The sequence below is a fragment of the Mus caroli genome, chromosome 11, assembly GCF_900094665.2.
Source record: "Mus caroli chromosome 11, CAROLI_EIJ_v1.1, whole genome shotgun sequence".
NCBI classification, from domain to species: Eukaryota; Metazoa; Chordata; class Mammalia; order Rodentia; family Muridae; genus Mus; species Mus caroli.
In genome coordinates this window covers 54,266,042-54,285,157 of record NC_034580.1, presented here as the reverse complement: position 1 = coordinate 54,285,157, position 19,116 = coordinate 54,266,042, and the positions used below count along the sequence as shown (strand labels likewise).

Below are 19,116 nucleotides of genomic sequence, written 5' to 3'. Positions count from 1 at the left end.
CCTGGAGCTCACTTTGTAGACCAGGCTGGCCTTGAACTCAGAAATCCGCCTGCCTCTGCCTCCCGAGTGCTGGGATTAAAGGTGTGCGCCACCACGCCCGGCGCTATCATTTATTTTAAATTTAAATTATTTTGATTATGTGCATGCAAGAGTTTGTGCACCAGTACTGTGCTTGTGGAGGCCAGAAGAAGGTTTCAGATCCTCCTGGAACTGGAGTTACAGGAGCTGATAGCTCCCTGATTGGGTGCTAGGAATGGAAGAATGAAGAACAAGGAAGTCCTGTATCAACAACCCAGGGGAACTGAGGAGGTGACAATAGAGTCCCAATCAAATCAAATGGGAGCTGGAGCAATGCTTTGCTGTTAAAAGCGTATACTACTGTTGTAGAAGACCCAAGTTTCCGGAAGTGAATTTGATGCTTTAAACTTTTCCTATGTACTGGCTATACTATATTCCACAATTTAAGCTTCTTTTCCTTGAACTAGTCAGGTTCCTTCAGATGACTCTCTGTCATCCATCCACGTGTGATTTGGCACTTTGTGATTTAATTTCCAGTTCGGAGGTTTCTAACTGCATTTCTCTTACTGCTCCCTATTTAATGCTTCCATGTTCATTGAGTACTTTGTGTGTTTGCTCACTCAGATCTGGTCTATCATTTAGTTTTGCTGTTGACTAAAGGGTTCCAGAAATACCACTGAAATCCTGCTTGATGTTGTTGAATAACACTATTACCATTACTGCTTTCCTGTCCATTTAGAGCTGTCAATTACTGATAAGGAGTATTTTGGTATCTCTAACTGTAATTATGAATTTCTCTATTTTGAATTTTAATTCTAGAAGTTTTCCCTATGTGATTAGCGGTCTGTTTTATGTTACACACGTTAAAGGCAGTCAGTCGCTCATATAAAACATCCTATCTAGTGAGTGTAGCACTTATTGACTGTGGTGTCTGGTTTCTCAAAGATAATTAATCTTAAATATTTTTTCTCATTCTCTATTTTTGGTGTTGTGTTTTCTTCACTGAAAAATGGACACTTGACAATTGTAATATAGGACAACTGAAAAATCAGTTTCTCTACTTTCTCTGCTATCTGGCCTTGCTTATCGAACACTAGCTATTTACTTTGTCTTTGTCTTGTGTGTGTGTGTTTAAAGATTTATTTATTTTATGTATTGTGTGAGTACACTGTCGTTGTCGTCAGACACACCAGAAGAGGGCATCAGATCCCATTACAAATGGTTGTGAACCACCATGTGGGTGGGAATTGAACTCAGGATCTCTGGAAAAGCAGGCAGTGCTCTTAATTGCTGAGCCATCTCTCCATCTTCCCATCCCCACCCCCCACCCCCCAACCCCCNCCCCCGCCTGCAAGTGTGTCTTTTGAGGCAGGGTTTCATTGTGTAGCCCTAGATGTCCTGGAAATCACTCTGTAGACCAGGCCAGAGCCTCTAGCTCACAGAAATCTGTCTACCTCTGCCTCCTGAGTGCTGGGATCAAAGGTGTGCATCACCACTGTCTGGCCAGCCATGTCCATTTATGTAGTGAAAATCCTGTCCAAACATTTTCTTTAAAACTAAAAAAAAAATTTTTTTTAAAATAGCAAAGCCTTATTATGTAGATAAGCTGACCTCCATCTCATAGAGCTCTAATTGGCTTTGTCTACTGAATGCTGGGATTAAAGGTATATGTCACCATGCCCGGCCTCACCCCCAACCCCCCACCCCTAAACTGGAAATTTATAGGCTGCTGCCTTTAAGACTGTTAGCATGTGTCTTTCTTTTTTTGATTTTTCGAGACAGGGTTTCTTAGTGCAGTCCTGGCTGTCCTGGAACTCACTCTGTAGACCATAGCATGTGTCTTAATTAGGATCTTACTGCTGTGAACAGACGCCATGACCTATAAAGGACAACATTTAATTGGGGCTGGCTTACAGGTTCAGAGGTTCAGTCCATTTTTGTCAAGGTGGGAGTATGGCAGCATCCAGGCAGGCCTGGTGCAGGCAGAGCTGAGAGTTCTAAATCTTCATCTGAAGGCTGCTAGTGGTTCTCAGGCAGCCTAGGACAAGAGTATTAAAGCCCATGTTCATAGTGACACACCTACTCCAACAAGGCCTCACCCACTCCAACAAGGCCACACCTACCAATAGTGCCACTCCCTGGGCCAACCATAAACAAACCATCACAGCATGTCAGAGACAGATTAAAACAAAGATGAGTAGAAGCCTCACAAGGCCTTTTCAGATTTCCATAAGCTTACACTCACATGACTGATATAAAATTTTTAAATATTGAAATTTATAGCAAAGTTGTTTTTGACAGTTTTACTTTACTCATGTTTCTGTGGAGGGCTGTGTGTTTGGAGCAGCCCAAAGCCACTTTGCTGACCTCATTTTCCCTGATTCTGTGGATGTTCCTGGACTGATGCAGTTTGTGCCATCGCTTTACTGTGTTCCCTCCATCGCTGTTGCAGTAAGAGGCAGGTGCTGGTATTAGGAAGCACTAGTCTGACTGCTCTTTCTGGGATCTTGTAGTTTTCTGAGTGTCTTATACTTCCATGTGAAACTTTGCACTGGTTTTGAACTCCGATAAGTTAGTCATCCAGGATGCTAATTGTTCTTAGTCACTCGAAAACTTGGATTTTTGGAATTCCTCCCAAATCTTGAGGTCCGTGATACACCAGCAAAGGTCCAACTTAGTGAGCATATCCTTGTACCATAAGAACTCTGACAGTACAAGCATTAACATCGCTTTGAGAAGCAGACAGGAGGATGTGGTTAGGAACATGGATTGGAGATGTCCTATCCTGTGATAAACTAGAGATAAACAAGAAGCCCCTCGCACTCCCTGCACGCGCCAGTGCGGAGGGAGGGTGTTTTCACTCTGCTGTTACTTTCCTGAGTGCCTCAGTTCAGTGATATTATTAATACAGCTGCATGTGGACAACTAAATACGTGAGAAAGTAAACTGTTAGGTGACCAAATGATGGAATGAATATTTGGAAATCACAAAATCACATGAACATCTGCCTATAGATTCCTAGTGGTGTAAGTCTTACCCAGCGTCTAATACACATTGTGGGATATTTTAGGACTCAGTGGCCTTTGACGATGTGGCTATAAACTTCACCCAGGAAGAGTGGGCTTTGCTGAATCCCTCCCAGAAGAATCTCTACAGAGATGTGATGGAGGAAGTATTTAGGAACCTGACTTCTATAGGTAAGAATGATCATTTTTTTCTTTTAAATATACTTTGTTTGTACATTTGTATTTTGCCTGCATATGTGTCTGTGTGAGGGTGTCAGATCTTGGAGTTACAGACAGTTGTGAGCTGCCATGTGGGTGCTGGGAATTGAACCCAGATCCTATAGAATAGCGGTCAGTGGTCTTAACTGCCAAGCTATCTCTTGAGCCTAACATTTCTTTTCTTAATTACACAAAAACGCCCTGGGAATTTTTTTTTTTATTATCAATTTTAACAATGGAAAGGAACTACTTTTATGAATAAATGGGCATGATTTTTGGTATATAGTGAATCTCAAAGCTACTACTAATTTTTTGAAGTTCATAATTAATAGTGCTTTTCCTTGGTCTATATTTTAGAGAAAGGGTGGGAAGACCAGAACGTTGAGGATGAGGACAAAAATCCTCAGACAAATCTAAGGTAATCTGAACTCATAAAAGGTGTGATGTTTCTAGAGGGAAGCATAGCATGTCTGTGAACTGTGGTAAACAAATGAAACAGATAAACATACTTTAAACATTGATTACTAGCTTATTTGTACCCACCCCCAGTTTAACAGTGGTTTCTTTTTTCTTTCTCTTTTTTAAAGATTTATTTATTTATTATATGTAAGTACACTGTAGCTGTCTTCAGACACCCCAGAAGAGGGCATCAGATCTCATTATGGATGGTTGTGAGCCACCATGTGGTTGCTGGGATTTGAACACAGGGCCTTTGGAAGAGCAGTCAGTGCTCTTACCCGCTGAGCCATCTTGCCAGCCCCAGTGTTTTCTTTTTAAGGTAGTTGATTTTCATACAGTACCAAGAAACTGTGTGAATGCCACTGCTTTGATAATAGATTTGGGGAAGCCATGATTCAGCAACATGATTCCATTTACTTTCTAATAATTAAGACACTTGGGCTTTCTCTGAAATTGGTTATAATGTAAGTCCAAGACATTAATGAATAGAAGTTCAGCAATAAACCAACCTTCAATATGTGCTTACCTTTTGTACAGAAGCCATAGTCATATGGTAGATTCTGTAAAAGTAAAGGTCATAAAAATCAACGTGGGTAAAGTTTCAGTGAGATTACAAATCTTAATCTGAAAAAAGAATATGCTTAGAAAAACCTTCATATGTTGTTCATTCCTTAATAGGCACATCATAGCCAACTCTGGATACAACCTATATGAAAGTGAAGAGTCCTCTGAGAAGCCATATAAATGTACACAGTATAGGAGCTCTTTCATTTCTCTTATGAGTATTCAAAGACATATGATAACGGACACTGGAAGTAAGCCTTACAAGTGTATGCTCTGTGGGAAGGCCTTTCATTTCCCCAGTGAATTCAGAATCCATTTAAGAACTCACACTGGGGAGAAGCCCTATGAGTGTAAGCAGTGTGGAAAGGCCTTCAGCCATTCCAGCTCCTTTCGAAAACACGAGAGAACTCACACCGGAGAGAGGCCCTACGTATGCAAACAGTGTGGGAAGGCCTTCAATTGTTCTGGTTCCATCCGAAAACATGAGAGAACTCACACTGGGGAGAAGCCTTATGCGTGTAAACAGTGTGGGAAGGCCTTCAACTGTCCCAGTTATCTCCAAATTCATGAAAGAAGCCACACTGGAGAGAAGCCCTATGAGTGTAAGCAGTGTGGGAAAACCTTCAGTTGTTCTAGTTCCCTTCGAAAACACGAGAGAACTCACACCGGAGAGAAGCCCTATGAATGCAAACAATGTGGGAAGGCCTTTAGTTGTTCCAGTTCCTTTCGAAAGCATGAACGGACTCATACTGGGGAGAAGCCCTATGAGTGCAAGCAGTGTGGTAAGGCCTTCTTTTCTCTCACCAGTGTTCGAACGCACATGATAAAGCACACTGGAAATGGGCCTTTTAAATGCAATGTATGTGAAGAAGTGTTTCCCTTTTCCAGTGTATTTAGAAGACATCAGTCATCTCATACTGGAGAGAAGCAGCCTTATGGATGTAAACAGTGCAATAAATGGTTTAGTTCCAACACCTCACTTCAGAATCACAGAAGAAGTCACACTGGGGAAGAGCCCTATGCATATAAACAGTGTGGGAAAGCTTTCAGTTGTCCCAGTTACATTCGAACGCATGAACGGGCTCATGGTGGGGAGAAACCCTATCCATGCAAACAGTGTGGTAAGGGCTTCAGTGCTTCCAGCTCTCTGCAAACACACGAAAGGATTCATACTGGAGAAAAGCCCTATAAACGTGAACAAGGTGCTCGAGCATTCAGTTGCTCCACTTCCCTTAGGAGACACGAACAAACTCATAGTGGGGAGAATGCCTATGAATACAGTGTGGGAAAACCTTCGCTTCCAGTTAGAATTGATTGCTAACAGTCTTAAAGTTATTCATAACAGTCTTATGAATGTAAATTTTGGCAAATCCTTAGTTTCTCTAACAGGTTTTTGTTTGTTTTTGTTTTAACAAAAATGACAAAGCACACTGGAAATGACCTTTTTAATGTATGTGAAAAAAAGCCTTTCATATTTCACAGTCCCAGCATATTTAGAGCACATCTAATAAACTCTCATCCAAGAGAGAAACAATGTGAATGCAGACAATGCAGTAAATCCTTCACTTCTTCCAGGTATCCTCAGAACCATAAAGAATTCATGTTGGAGAGTGTCCCTATTAATGCAAGCACTGGAGAGCCACTTACTACAGTTGCCTTGAAAACATGGGTCAACTTGTACCGGAGACATGTCCTTTGAGTACAAATAAATACGGTAAATGTCACCGTTTCCATTTGCCCTCAAAGAAACTACTCACTGGACAGCATGTCAGCAGAGTGACTGTAAAGACTATGAAAAGCCAGTGCTTTCTTAATTTCCATAAAGGACACAAAAGAGGTTCACACTGAACACTAGGAAGCCCACGTTTGTGAGAAAAAAGGTAAGGCTTCAGATGCCACAGTTGTCTCAGATTGTGTGAAAGAACACATACTAGCTAAAACACTAGGAATAGGAACATGGGGGAAGCACTCAGATTGTCAGTGCTCTTCAAAGGCATAAAAAGGACCAGAGGGGAAAACCCTGTAGGCCTAAGGATTGTGGGCAGGCTTCAGTTTTTACACTTCTTTCTGAGAAGCAAGGAAAAACTCTGGAGAAATTCTGAGTGTAAGAAATGTCACAAGACCTTCAGTTTCCCATTTTCATTCGAAGTCATGCTAGAACTCATCTAGAAAAAGACTATTGGGTATAGAAAGTACTGAGCTCATGTCTCTTTGAAAGGTACATGATACACTGGAGATGGCTGTGCAACGCATTGACTTTACAATGTGAAAACATTGCTTCTCTGGGCTAAAGCATGGAATGTGTCTTTTTATATTAGATACAGTTTTGTAGTATTTTATTGAAACTTTTTACAAACTGTATTCAAAGAGATTTATGTATCTTGGTATAGTATATAATATAGTATTATTTAGTACATACAGTGTATGCATGTATATACATGTATCTGTAGGATACAGTATAGTTTGTATATGAGTAGTATATATTATATAACTAGTTTATATGGTATGTAATTAAATTAAATGTAATCACTATTTTACTATAGTATTATACTACATGGCTATGCTATTGGAGTTTTATCAGTGTGTAGAATAAAGTGTTTCAGTTACCCACCCTGGTCCCTGTCTGTAGCTATTTCTTGCTCCAGGAGCATGGCTACCAGGATCCCCAATATTCAGCATCAACTGTTTTCACCAGGTGGAAAACAGGGATGGCTTCCTTACCAACCCATGGACTTGGGACTGCAGCTGCTATCAAAATCCTCAGCATCAACTGGATGTGTTGGTATACCTTTAATGCCCCAAATAGAGAGGTAGAGACAGGAAAGAAAGTGAAGAGGAGGGAGAGAGGAAGAAAGCAAGCAAGCAAACAAAACCAACCAAAGGAAACAACTCCACAGAATCTTCAGCATTACCCATTCTCGTCCCTGAGGACGATGGAAGGTCCTTCTGCAGCTCTTTAGAGCAGGTCTCCAGAAAGTTATCAATAACAATCTGTAGACATCCTTTTCACATCCTGTACGCTGTACATACCAAAGTTACAAGGCCTAGCACAGTCTTTACTCAAGGGATATAAGCTCTCTCATTTTACAACTGCAAGAGATTGGACACCAGGACCATGAATCCAAATGTTACCTTTAAATGTTCCATAATTCTTAGGGAAGATTTTCAGAGACAAAGACTTGAGATTATGGGGGGGGGGGGGGGCAAGCCCTGACACTATTTGGGCGTATACCATGAGGCTTCGAGAAGATTGAATCTAGTGGTCACAACAAGTGGTCAAGAATGCTATATACCGGGCTGGTGAGATGGCTCAGTAGGTAAGAGCACCTGACTGCTCTTCCGAAGGTCCGAAGTTCAAATCCCAGCAACCACATGGTGGCTCACAACCACCCGTAATGAGATCTGATGCCCTCTTCTGGTACATCTGAAGACAGCTACAGTGTACTTAGATATAATAAATAAAATAAATCTAAAAAAAAAAAAAGAATGCTATATACCAGCCAGGCGTGGTGGCGCACGCCTTTAATCCCAGCACTTGGCAGGCAGAGGCAGGCGGATTTCTGAGTTCGAGGTGAGTTCCAGGACAGTCAGGGCTACACAGAGAAACCCCGTCTTGAAAAACCACACGCACACACATACACACACAAAGAATGCTATATGGCCTGATACCTTCTTCAGCTCTTATTTAAGGAAGGTACCATTTGTGTTTCAAAACTTAGATATTCTGGGCTTACCCATGTCACCAGGGCCTCATTTCACAGGACCTGGTGAGGGTTCCATGGCATCCTGTGACATCAAAACTTGAGCCATTGTTCCTACAATCCCATGTACCTGCATTCTTGAGTCCCAGGGAAGGAGTTCTCACAGTTGTGAAGGATCATGGCCTATGGCATCACCTATGCTTGTCCTGGGGTGAGGCCAGGGGTAGTTGCCAGTATCCTGTAGAACACATAATGGTAGATGCTGCCGGAACACCTACCATTGCACCAGCCTGTAATTCCTGTGAACACATGTGGATGCCTGTGTTAACTACATAATTGTACAACTACTTTTATGAACTGTTGTGCTTTGAACTATCAGGATGTGCATGCACACTGCTTATGAAGCAAAGATGAATGCACACAGGCTGTGCTCAGTTGTAGGCAAAGTTTAGAGTCTCGAGGGCACCCTACAAGGAATTGTACACTGACACATGGCTAAGGCTACAGAGACAGGTTAATATGAAAGAAGAATGAAGGGAGGTGGGCCATAGATGGGTAGAAAAGTCAGAGGCTCAATGTTTCCACTAGCCAGCAAATTGGGGTCTGTATGTTATTTGTACAGTGTGCTCTTGTAGGTGATTCAGTTTCAGTTGGGGGTGGGCTTTCCCTGGTCCCTCACACATCCCCCATTGCCCCTGTTTGTTTCTATCACTGGCTTATTTTTTAATATACTATTTATATAGCATATACTTTGTATGTTCTGCTCTACTTTCCTTCCACATCTTCGCATCAACCCTGATGACTAGGGATCATAGACTTCTGCATATTTATTTCTCCATGTCTCAATGGCTTTTTTTTCTTCACCAGCTAAACAGGAAACCACCTTAAGGATGGTGTATGGGTCTATGTCTTAGTCAGGGCTTCTATTCCTGCACAAACATCATGACCAAGAAGCAAGTTGGGGAGGAATGGGTTTATTCAGCTTACACTTCCACACTGTTGTTCATCACCAAAGGAAGTCAGGACTGGAACTCAAAGCACGTCAGGAGTCAGGAGCTGATGCTGAGGCCATGGAGGGATATTTCTCACTGGCTTGCTCAGCTTGTTATAGAACCCAAGACTACCAGCCCAGAGATGGTCCCACCCACAAGGGGCCCTTGGTCACTAATTGAAAAAAACGCCTTACAGCTGGATCTCATGGAGGCATTTCCCCAACTGAAGCTCCTTTCTCTGTGATAACTCCAGCCTGTGTCAAATTGACACACAAAACCAGCCAGTACAATTTATAAATCTAACATGCAGATTTGCAAACTTGTGCCTATATAATGGGAATTCTGGCAGTGCTGCAGAGTACAGGGACTTCTCCTTGGGAGTTAAGATTGGACACTTGGGAGGCACCTATGTGTGGGTGAGTAGTAGGTGCTGGGACAGGGACTGATGCAGCTGGGTATGGAGGGTAACTGCTGCCTGTCAGGTTGCGTTGGTTGTCTCCTCCTGTTGCAGTTCCTCAGAGGCATTTGGTAGAAAGGCTGCCACCACTTGGGAATTTCCCACACAAGCACTGGCAGATGGTGCCCGTGTGAGGAATAGCTAGCTAGGTCTGGTTTATGGGTGAGTCAGTCACCAGGTATGACTGGAATGTAGCTACATACTCTTCCCCCTTTGCAAGGCCTGCATGCAGAAATCGCTTGCATAATTCCAGCCACACAGAGGTCATTGTCTAAGCTTGCATACACCAACTGACAAGACAGAACCTGACTTCATACACTTGGTCCGGTGTGGGTCTAAGGAGATGACTCATTACTCTCCTGCCATGCCTTGTGAATTCCAATAGTGAGAAACAAGAGAAAGATGTGAAAGCTTCCTGGCCCATTTCCTCAGCAAGAGGAGACTTGCCCTTCTATTGCAGGACTTAAGTTTCCTCTCTGTCCCATTCGCTTTCCTCCATCACATCATTCCTGTGTCAATCTGCCAAATTAGTTTGTTTCCCACAGCCAAGAAGCAGCTGGGTTTGTTTGCTTGTTCTTTGAGATCAGGTCTCCCTGAATAGCTCTGGTGTCCTGGAGTTCAATGAGAGACCCTGTCTGAAAAAATAAGGTGGAAGACACCCAACAATGACACTATTTGTGTGGTTTCAGTCCTCCGAGAACATGGATAATTGTGTGTGTACATTTGTTGTTTTCACAACAGGGTTTTTTGGTGTTTCCCTGGCTGGACTATAACTGTTCTAAGCTTATCATTACACTAAAACCATGTAACTTTCATGAAAATAAAGGCATGCATTTTTCTTGAAAGGCTTTCCAGAGTTTAGGGTTGCGCTGGCACTCTGTACCCTCCCAAGTGCTGGGATTACAGGTGTATGCACAGGTTATTTAAAAAAAGACTTATGTGAGTACACTGTAACTGTCTTCAGAGACATCAGAAGAGATCATTGGATCCCATTACAGATGGTTGTGAACCACCATGTGGTTGCTGGGAATTGAACTCAGGACCTCTGGAAAAGCAGTCAGTGCTCTTAACTGCTGACCCATTTCTCCAGCTCAGGTTATTGATCTTTTATAAACCAACTTTTGGTTTCACTGCTATTCTCTATTTCAAAGACTTGTGCTGGTTATTTCCATTTACTGTGTAGGTTCTATTTTTTTGGTTATTGATCCAAGACGCTTGTCTTAGTCCTGCCAGTTTATCATTTTCCCTCTAGGTAAGGCTTTAGCTGTCTTACAGATAGTTTGTATATTGTCACTTCATTTCTGGTATTCTCCTGTGTATTTTCTAATGTTGCTCTTGATTTTTTATTTTACCCTCCCATAATCTGTATCTACACTTGAGTTCTCCAACTATTTAATTGCAGGCTTAGCCAGGCATAGTGGCATGTGTGCATCATCCTCCCACTGGGAAGGATGGGGAGAGAGGATTCCCTGAATCCTAGGATGTTAGTTTTTCTTAATTCTGCCAGTCTAGAGTAAGGGAGGTAAATTAAGTTGCTGGCCCACTTGAGTGAAGTGTCTCCACATAGGAAAGGAACCAGGGCCCCAGATACAACCACCCTGAGCAAGCTTATCTACCTGGCCATGTTTGAGGACTCCCTAAGATAATGCTGGAATAGGCTCTGAAATAGAAGGTGCTGCCATTATTTAGCTGGCAAAGGGCTTGAAGGTCTTAGTAAATAATTCTCTTCCCACTGACTCTCCATCTAACACCAAGTGCCATCCTCCTCGCTAGTGATCTCCCGCAGCTCCCTAGTGGTCCCAACCAAGAGAGCTGCTCCTTGTGGCAGGCAGGGCGGAAAGATAGGTGTCCCTGCCCCTACCCACATGCTTACACTTAGTCTGTAGAGGACCTGCAGCTCACAGGGTGAATTAGCTACCCTGCAGCACAGCACACCACCAGCTGTGCCTTGTAAGATGCAGCTCTCTCAGCCTCACATGGCTCCTCTGAAATGTTCCCAGGCCTTACCCAGAAGGGTTTCTTAGGGACGACAGGGTGTGTCACTGGCATGAGGTCCTGTATAAGAACCCTACAAAGATTGTGGCCAATTCTACTTATAATTTCCTTCTTCCTATAAGGCCTCAGCTCAGACCTTGAAGGCTGTAGGTTTAGACAATTGTCTGCAAAGATGTTCACAAGTTCAGCATTATTTAGAGCTGTGTCTCATTCTGGTGGTCTATGCTGCAGTCCAGAGTAAACAGCAGGCTCTCACAGAGGCCTGTCCTCAGCCACAACCCCTACTTCTAGAAACAGCACAGAGAACATGGTGGTGTGCAGACACCAGTCATGTGGATGCATGGAGGCCATGAAGCAATTGTTTGTCTCCAACATGCATAGATAGTGAGCACAGCCAACAGAGAAAGCACTGACTTATCCAGGGTCAGCCTGAGACTGGGTCTATCTGTCTCTTCCACAGGGCTCCCTATACTTCTGCAGATGAGCTAGCATAGGAGGCCAGGCCTTGAAGGACTGCCGTGGAGAAGAATGCTATTGCTCCCTAGTTCTGTACAATCATCTCTATCCTGGGGACTTGGATGGACCAGAACCTGGGTTTTTCAGCCACTTAGTACTGTGCCTCTAGCCACTGGCAAATGACACCCAGCTTAAGAACTCCCCCTTCAGGCTAGAGAGATGGTTCAGCAGTTAAGAGCACTGACTGCTCTTCCAGAGGTCCTGAGTTCAAAATCCCAGCAACCACATGGTGGCTGACAACCATCTGTAATAAGATCTGACGCCCTGTTCTGGAGTGTCTGAAAACAGCTACAGGGTACTCACATATAATAAATAAATACCTTATAAAACAAGGAACTCCCCCTTCAGCTTTTCATACACTGATTAATTCCTCCTAATTCAGTTGGAGTCTGGAGCTCCTAGGACAGAACTAGAGGATGAGAGTCTTGAAGGGCAACTGCATACATACATACATACATACATACATACATACATACAAACATACATACATATACATCTATGTTCCAGGTTACACAGGGATACCTCTGAGGTAGGCAAATCGGATGTCCATCACTCAGGAGTCCTAGGATAACTACAAGAGGCTGAGAGGTTCCAAAGAAACCTGGTTTCATGACCACTACTCAATTCACATTCTTGGCAGGCTTGCTAGAGGCTAGATGGGTGAACATCTCTCTAGCCTCCAAGAGTTAAATTCCCATTTTGGCTGGACCTTCCTCAAGGTCCACCCTCTGCAAGTACTGCACTGGCACAGGCTTGGGGCACATCCTATTCCTCAGGAATGTAGCCTGAATTTCCAGAAGGGCCCTGGGCCCTTCTGAAGAAGCTGCTCTCCAGAATTCTTCCTGCATCTTGTGCTACAGCATACTAAAGGGCCTCTGCAGCAGTCACTGCGTCCTCCAGCTGCTGAAGCAACTCTTTTGGCTGTGGTGAGAATGCGCTGGTGTCCAATCTCTGAAAGTCAGGATTCACAACCACAGAGGCCAGCACATCTGCAAGGCGACCAATATCAAATGCAGCCTGCTGTAGGCCCAGGCCTAGGCTCTGGCTGTCCCCTGAATCCCCCTTCAGTCCTTGCTCCAGGACAAGGAGCCTCTTCTCAGCGATGACTTTGAGGAAATGGTAAAATTCTTCAAAATTGATCCCTGTGCAGGACTTCATGATGACCTGAACCAAGAGGAAAGGGAAAGTAAGCCCTGGGGCCACATCCAGACTCAGGCTGCTTTGGTATGTAAAGACCCCTCCCACACATTCAGGGGTCAGGGGCTAAGAGGGGACCCAGAGACAAAGGTTCAAAGCCAGGAGAATTGCCAGTAGGGTCTGCGTCATGGAGCCTGGCCCTGGCATCTGTGCTGGCCCCAAGGCTGACTCAATATGATCAGGTTGCTTCCCACCTGGCAGTGGTGGTGCCAGTCAGGCATGGAGTCCTTCCATTCTCCGACCTCATGCTGCACAGCCTGGAGCTCTTGCTGCAGGAAGTGCCACATGTTTGGCAGGTTGCAGCCATTGACCCAGTTGTGGTTAATAGAGATGGTGTCATCCTGGAGGGTAGAAGATAAGCTGGTCCGTGAGGCGGCAGCAGGCCTCACCATGGGCAAGCAAACCAAGTCCCACCCCACGCCCATGCCCACCAGGCTCAGTGCTTAAGGTGGGTGTAATAGCTTCAGTGTCAGCTTGACACCACCTAGATCACCTGAGAAGATAATCTTTTTTTTTTTTTTTCCGAGACAGGGTTTCTCTGTATAGCTCTGGCTGTCCTGGAACTCACTCTGTAGACCAGGCTAGCCTCGAACTCATAATGAGTAATTGTCTACATGCCTGTGGACATGTCTGTGGGGAGACTGTCTTAGCTGATGTGGGAAAACCTACCTCATTGTGTGTAGTACCATTCCCTAGGCAGAAGATCCTAAACCGTGTAAGTCTAGAGAAACTGGGTGGAGCAGTAAGTCAGGGAGTCAATCTTCACGCACTCATCCCTCTAATCGTCACCACGGATGCCATGTGACCATAGTCATTTTCAAGTTCCTGCCTTGACTTCCCCACAATGAAAAACCGTAACCTGGAATAAACCCTTTTCTCCCCTAAGTTGCTGTTCATTAGAGTACTTTATCACAGCAATGAAGAATAGTCGGCAAAGGTAGAAAACAGACTCTCAGATACTATAGCAGGAAGTGTGGATCCCATCTTATGAATGGCTAACACACTGGGATGAGGGAAAGAACTTCATAGGCCATGGCAGGAGCCAGGTTAACATAGGGCAAGGGGATACGTTCTCAATAGTCTCATTTGTGGCTTCTGTACCTTATATCCAGCCTTCACAGAGGATTAATACTGCCCTCTTTAATGATACAGAGGCAGCTAGAGTGGGAAAGGCGGGGAGGGAGAGGGAGGGAGCATGGCAGAAGCAAGGTCACGTGCACAGTCTTACCAGGTTGTACACTTGATGGTGCCACCCGCTGGGCACAAACACCATCTCACCAGGCTCCTGTATGACTTCAATGGGAAGGCTGTGGTGCTGGATCCTGGGATACAGGTGGGTGTCCAGGAGCTCGGTGGAAGTCACATCATAGGTCAGGCTACCGTGGCAGTCCCGGAGGGCTTCCTCCTCGCCTGGCGGGAAGAACAACCATTTCTTCTTCCCACAGATGTTGACTGACCAGCTGAAGGAGCGGAAGATGTCTGCATGGAAGGGAGACCTACAGCAAGGGCTTTTGGTTTGTGTCATGTGGAGTTCTGCAGGGAGCCTGTTTACTTATTTATTTTTGATAGGACTCTAGGCAAATACCCCAGATAGCCACACCTCCCATCTCACCTTCACCAGGTACCCGTGTCCCTTCTGTTCTTACCAGGTGCCCCTGGGGCCTGCATAGACAAAGCGATAGTCATCCACATTGAGGACGTCCCAGAACTCATTCAGCCAGTCTGACGAGAAGTACACGGGCAGGGTGAATATGTCTTCCAAGTCATTCACTAAGGAGTCTCTGTGGAGAGCACAGGAATCCACTCTTTACCCCACCCAAGCACGTGCACCCCCATCTAAGAGGGCCACCTAAGATCACCCAGTCTTAGTGGACTTTCTCAGTTCAGAATGCTGAAGATGACTCTGGGGACACCCCAGCTTAACCACCCCACTTAGGCAGTAGTCACTGAGCCTCGGAACACATGGTGAGTATCAGTTCAGGGAGCTACAGGCCTCCCCCTTTTCTTCACCAACACTTCAGAGCCTAATGGTACCTGGCAACTCCAGGCTGCAGCCCCAAGTGTGAGAGTCTCAAAACCCATCAATGGGCCTCCAAATGATGGATTACACTAACACCATCCTTAAGGGAGATTCTGGGGAAAACTTCTAGATTCATCTGCCTATAACTCCCAACAAAAGACAGAGATGGCCAGAACCCTAGTAGCAACAAATTATCTGTAGATCCCCAACATCAGGAACCTTTGCCTTTGCACGTGTAGCAAACTCATTCATCTTTTAAATTCTCAGGTATGGCTTCCTCTGTGGCCTCCTGATTATGCAATGCTACACCTTCTGCCCTTTCTGGCTTCAGGTTCTAGACAAAAGCACAGTCAAACACTGTAATTCAAATGGACAATTTTCTAGCATAAATATGCCAGTGTAATACTTGGTAAATACTTATACCAGCAGCATCAAAGCAAGCAAACAAAAAGGACCAAAAAAAAAAAAAAGTTTACCTAAAATTCCAATACACACAAGAGTATTAGGGCCTGTGTTAAGGTCTGCTCTGTTGCTATGTATTGTGATGCTAAGGTCTGTACCCTAAGGTCTAGACCTATGAGTGAATTCTCAGTTACCAGCTCTGGTTGTGCAAACCTTGTTCCTTAATTTAAAACTATTGATTAAATAAAAATGGCTACAGCCAATTACTGGAGAAATTAGAGGTAGGCAGGGGTGGGAGGGTTTAGTTACCTGGTTGAGCATGAGAGAAAAGGAAAGAACGAGGAGGTGAGGAGAAGGCGCCATGAGAGATGGCCCATGAGCATATGGCCGGGGGAAACATCACACACTTGGGGAACATCACTAGGGGTGTAGCCAGGCCACAGTTAGAAAAGTGGAACAGGAGTTACCCCCAGCAATTGTCAAAGCTAAATAAAAAACCACAGTCTGAGTATCATTTATTTGTACACTAGTCAGGGATAAGCTTAAATTGGTTGTACTACAGGCCTGTGAGTCTGTTTCTGCCACGATGAGATCCAGGACATGTGTCTGGTCACACTTTACCCAGCTCCTGCTCTGGGCCCACAGAAGTAGCATGGCAGGGTAGCTGGAAGCTGGTGTTTCTCTTGCATCTGGTCAGTTATGGGAACTGCAGGGGCCTGAATTCCATCCCACTCTACAGCTCGGAGCCTCACTGCGCACACAAATGATACAGGAATTCAACTGTTCATTGGTTCACTCAATATTACACTGTGCCTTTTGCTGGGGGTCTGAGTACAATGGTCTGTGCTTGTGAAAGGGATGTCAGGTAGAGGAAAACACACAGTGGCAGGGTCACCATGGAAAAGGGTAGTGCTCTTTCCAAAGTGAGCATCATGTGAGCTGGGTCTTAGGGACAGCCCAAACTCCAGAGATGTAGGGAGCACCTCGGCTTACGATGGCCTTACATACGGACATGTCCAAGCTGAAAATACCATAAATGTCAAAACATTCTAACAGCATGTGTTTATATGCTCTGTGCCTAAGTGCATGACCACGGTAGCTTAGCAACAGAGCACACTGTAAAGGTGTGATCATTTTAGTAGATCCGGGGGTTTAGACGGAGGTTATGGCTTCTTGACTCTGTCCATCATTGAGAGAGAAGGGTGGGAGACGAACAGACCATATATGGCTAGCCTGGGAAAACACCATAATTCAAATTTTGAAGTAGTTTCTACTGAATGCAATGCATTCTTGCTCCAGCACGACGTCAAAAATCTCCTAAGTAAAGCTGTTACAAGATGTGTAAAGAAAAGTGGAAGCTGATAAGGGAGGGTACTGAGTGTCTCTTTAAAGAGTAAAGGGGTTTCCAAAGTGGGACAAGAGTGGTTGTGGAAAGGTCACTTGTCCCTTTAGAGAGCTTAGAATGGCCCAGGGGATGGCAAGAATCCCCAGAGCAATCGTAGAAGGAATAAGCCTGCTCTCAGTGGGGTCGCAGAGAGGACAGCCCCAGAGGATCTGAGAGATACCAGCTCAAACATACAGAAGAGGAAGGAGACAACAGGCCACCTGTACCCATACAAGATGTACGAAAGACTTAGCTTCCCCACAATAGTCTACCTGGCTCGCTATGTTGATCTCCCCACATCCTCTCATCAGTTCTGTGATACACATTAGAACTCTGTTGTAGAGGTAGCCCCTCTGAGTGCAGCGGGCGTGCTCCAACTGGACTGGCTGCACTAGCTGCTTAGAGTAAGTGCCCAATGGCCATGCGCCGTCCTGTCTTATTACCTGCACAGATGCCAGTCCTTGAGGTAGAGGCAGCCCCGTGGAGCGGAGTAACCCCCTTGGATGTAGTCCTTCCAGTAACTGATATAGTCGCGGAAGGACATGTGCTCCTTTGGGTTTGAATTGTATTCTCGCACTCCACAGTTGGCAACCGGTACAACCGCGTCTCCTGCAGCGAGAGAGTCAGCACAGAAATGGCAGAGTCATACACGTAGTTCACCATCTTGGGCTCCGGCCACCCTCTGGGCGAATTATCCAGATTCCATTAGTCTGTCCGGCCCCGGCCGCCCAACCATGTCGGGGTCTATACCTCCCGTCTGCGCCCTCCTACCATACTTCTGCTGCAGATACTCGAAGTCAGGCTTTCCCTCCGAGGTCACCCAGCGCCGCCTGCTGCCCCAGCCCTCGGTGAAGGCGCTAGAAAACACGCAGGGCAGGTTAGGCAGCAGGAAGCCCTTCACGAAGTCAGCATAGGAGAAGGTGTCCGGGGTCTGAATAAAGGTCACGCCGCTGGGTGTGGGGCCGCCACCGCCGCCGCTAGGGACTGGGTCTCGGAGGCCCCGGTAGTACCGCTCGGCAAAAGTGCGTGTCTCCCGATCCATCCACCGGGGAGCCTGACCCCAGAGGCCCAGTCCCGCTTCTCACTACACCCCAAATGGGGACCGGAGGTTGAGAAACCCCCTAAAATCAGATCGGAGTAGTAACCATCGAGAAAGAGCCCGGAACGAAAAGCCACAGGTGCGACGTTCCAGCAGGAACGCGGGCCTTGGGGCTCCCAGGGTGTGCGCGTGCGCGCCTACGCGGCCCCGCCCTCTCGCGCAGGCGTACAAGCGCTCGCCGAGTGGCTGACTGCTCCCCAGCTGCTGGCGTCTCTGTCTGGTGGTCCAGTGGAGCGTGCCATTGCGTCTTCGGCGTGCTCCTCTTGCCTCAGGTGAGCTGCTACCGCGCAGCTAGCCAGTACCGGAGCCCGCCACCGACACAGGAGATGAACATCAGTCTCAAACCTCAAAGGATGACTGGGTCCTGAGAGGATGCTGGGGCGCGGAGCGGGCGGTCAGGATCCGCGGGGGGTGGGGCGGCGGGGTGGGGGTGGGGCGGCGGGTGGGGGTGGGGCGGCGGGGTGGGGGTGGGGGTGGGGGAGATGTTCCCCAGTGTCTTGGATAGATTGTGGAGGAACCTTTTAAAAGATTGTGATGTTTTCTTAGAAATAGAACGAGGAAAAATTAAAAGGAGAAAATGAGCTTTTTGGGCGGGGGGGAGATGCTGAGGTTCAGGTAGAGAAGTACGTATGCATTGGGAAGAGGGGAAGGATAGAAACGAGGCGGAGGAGGGTTGTTTGGCCTAACTCGCCTATTGTGGCCTTCACCGTGACGCTTGTGATCCGTCTGGAGCTGTGTTGCTGCTAGGTCATGGTAGAGATGACAGCTCATAGAGAAATTAAAGTGACGAGAAACATCGATGCCAGGACTCGCGGTGCACGCCTATAATCCCAATATTGGGGATGCTGAATCGGAAAGGTTCCGAGGTTCTAAGCCAACATGAACCACAGATCATGACTTAGCTCCAAAAGAAAAAAAAGCCAGGTTACAATAACAACAACAATAAAACCCCAACGCACCCAGAATTCCATTCACGTGTAATCACTAACTCTGGTATTGAGCCAGTTTTTTCCAGGTATGCATGTGTTTATACATTTTATCCCTGTTACACCCCCCCTTCCCTCTTTTCCTGCATTGGCAGCATGTTA

The 19,116-nt window shown here is 45.7% G+C and overlaps 3 protein-coding genes across 7 annotated transcripts in view; 2 read left to right on the top strand and 1 right to left on the bottom strand.

Moving 5' to 3' along the window:
• Positions 1-6,928, top strand: part of LOC110304350 (zinc finger protein 709-like) — a 17,387-nt gene extending 10,459 nt beyond the window's left edge. The window contains exons 3-5 of the mRNA XM_021175661.2: positions 3,089-3,215; positions 3,600-3,660; positions 4,380-6,928. Coding sequence (XP_021031320.2) covers positions 3,089-3,215; positions 3,600-3,660; positions 4,380-5,586 — 1,395 coding nt within the window. The 3' untranslated portion in view covers positions 5,587-6,928. The remainder of the gene's footprint in view (positions 1-3,088; positions 3,216-3,599; positions 3,661-4,379) is intronic.
• A 3,517-nt stretch (positions 6,929-10,445) lies between these two features.
• Jmjd4 (jumonji domain containing 4) lies at positions 10,446-18,176 on the bottom strand. Of its 3 annotated transcripts, none has more exons than XM_021176080.2 (6): positions 17,701-18,175; positions 17,373-17,538; positions 14,770-14,904; positions 14,352-14,583; positions 13,318-13,464; positions 10,446-13,090 (listed from the first exon to the last, which is right to left on the bottom strand). In XM_021176080.2, the coding sequence occupies exons 1-6, from the start codon at positions 17,969-17,971 to the stop codon at positions 12,791-12,793; spliced, it is 1,251 nt and encodes a 416-aa protein (XP_021031739.1). In that variant the 5' UTR covers positions 17,972-18,175; the 3' UTR covers positions 10,446-12,790. The 3 variants fall into 3 exon arrangements, with proteins under 3 accessions (XP_021031739.1, XP_021031738.1, XP_029339296.1); XM_021176079.2 differs by having other exon boundaries at positions 14,352-14,619; positions 17,701-18,174; XM_029483436.1 differs by having other exon boundaries at positions 12,186-13,090; positions 14,352-14,631; positions 17,701-18,176.
• A 10-nt stretch (positions 18,177-18,186) lies between these two features.
• The window catches only part of Snap47 (synaptosome associated protein 47), a 43,067-nt gene continuing 42,137 nt past the window's right edge, over positions 18,187-19,116 (top strand). The window contains exon 1 of one of the 3 annotated variants that reach the window (XM_021176083.2): positions 18,187-18,300. The gene's annotated coding sequence lies outside the window, so the exon portion shown is untranslated. The remainder of the gene's footprint in view (positions 18,301-19,116) is intronic. The other 2 variants (XM_021176082.2, XM_029483437.1) reach the window with 2 other exon arrangements.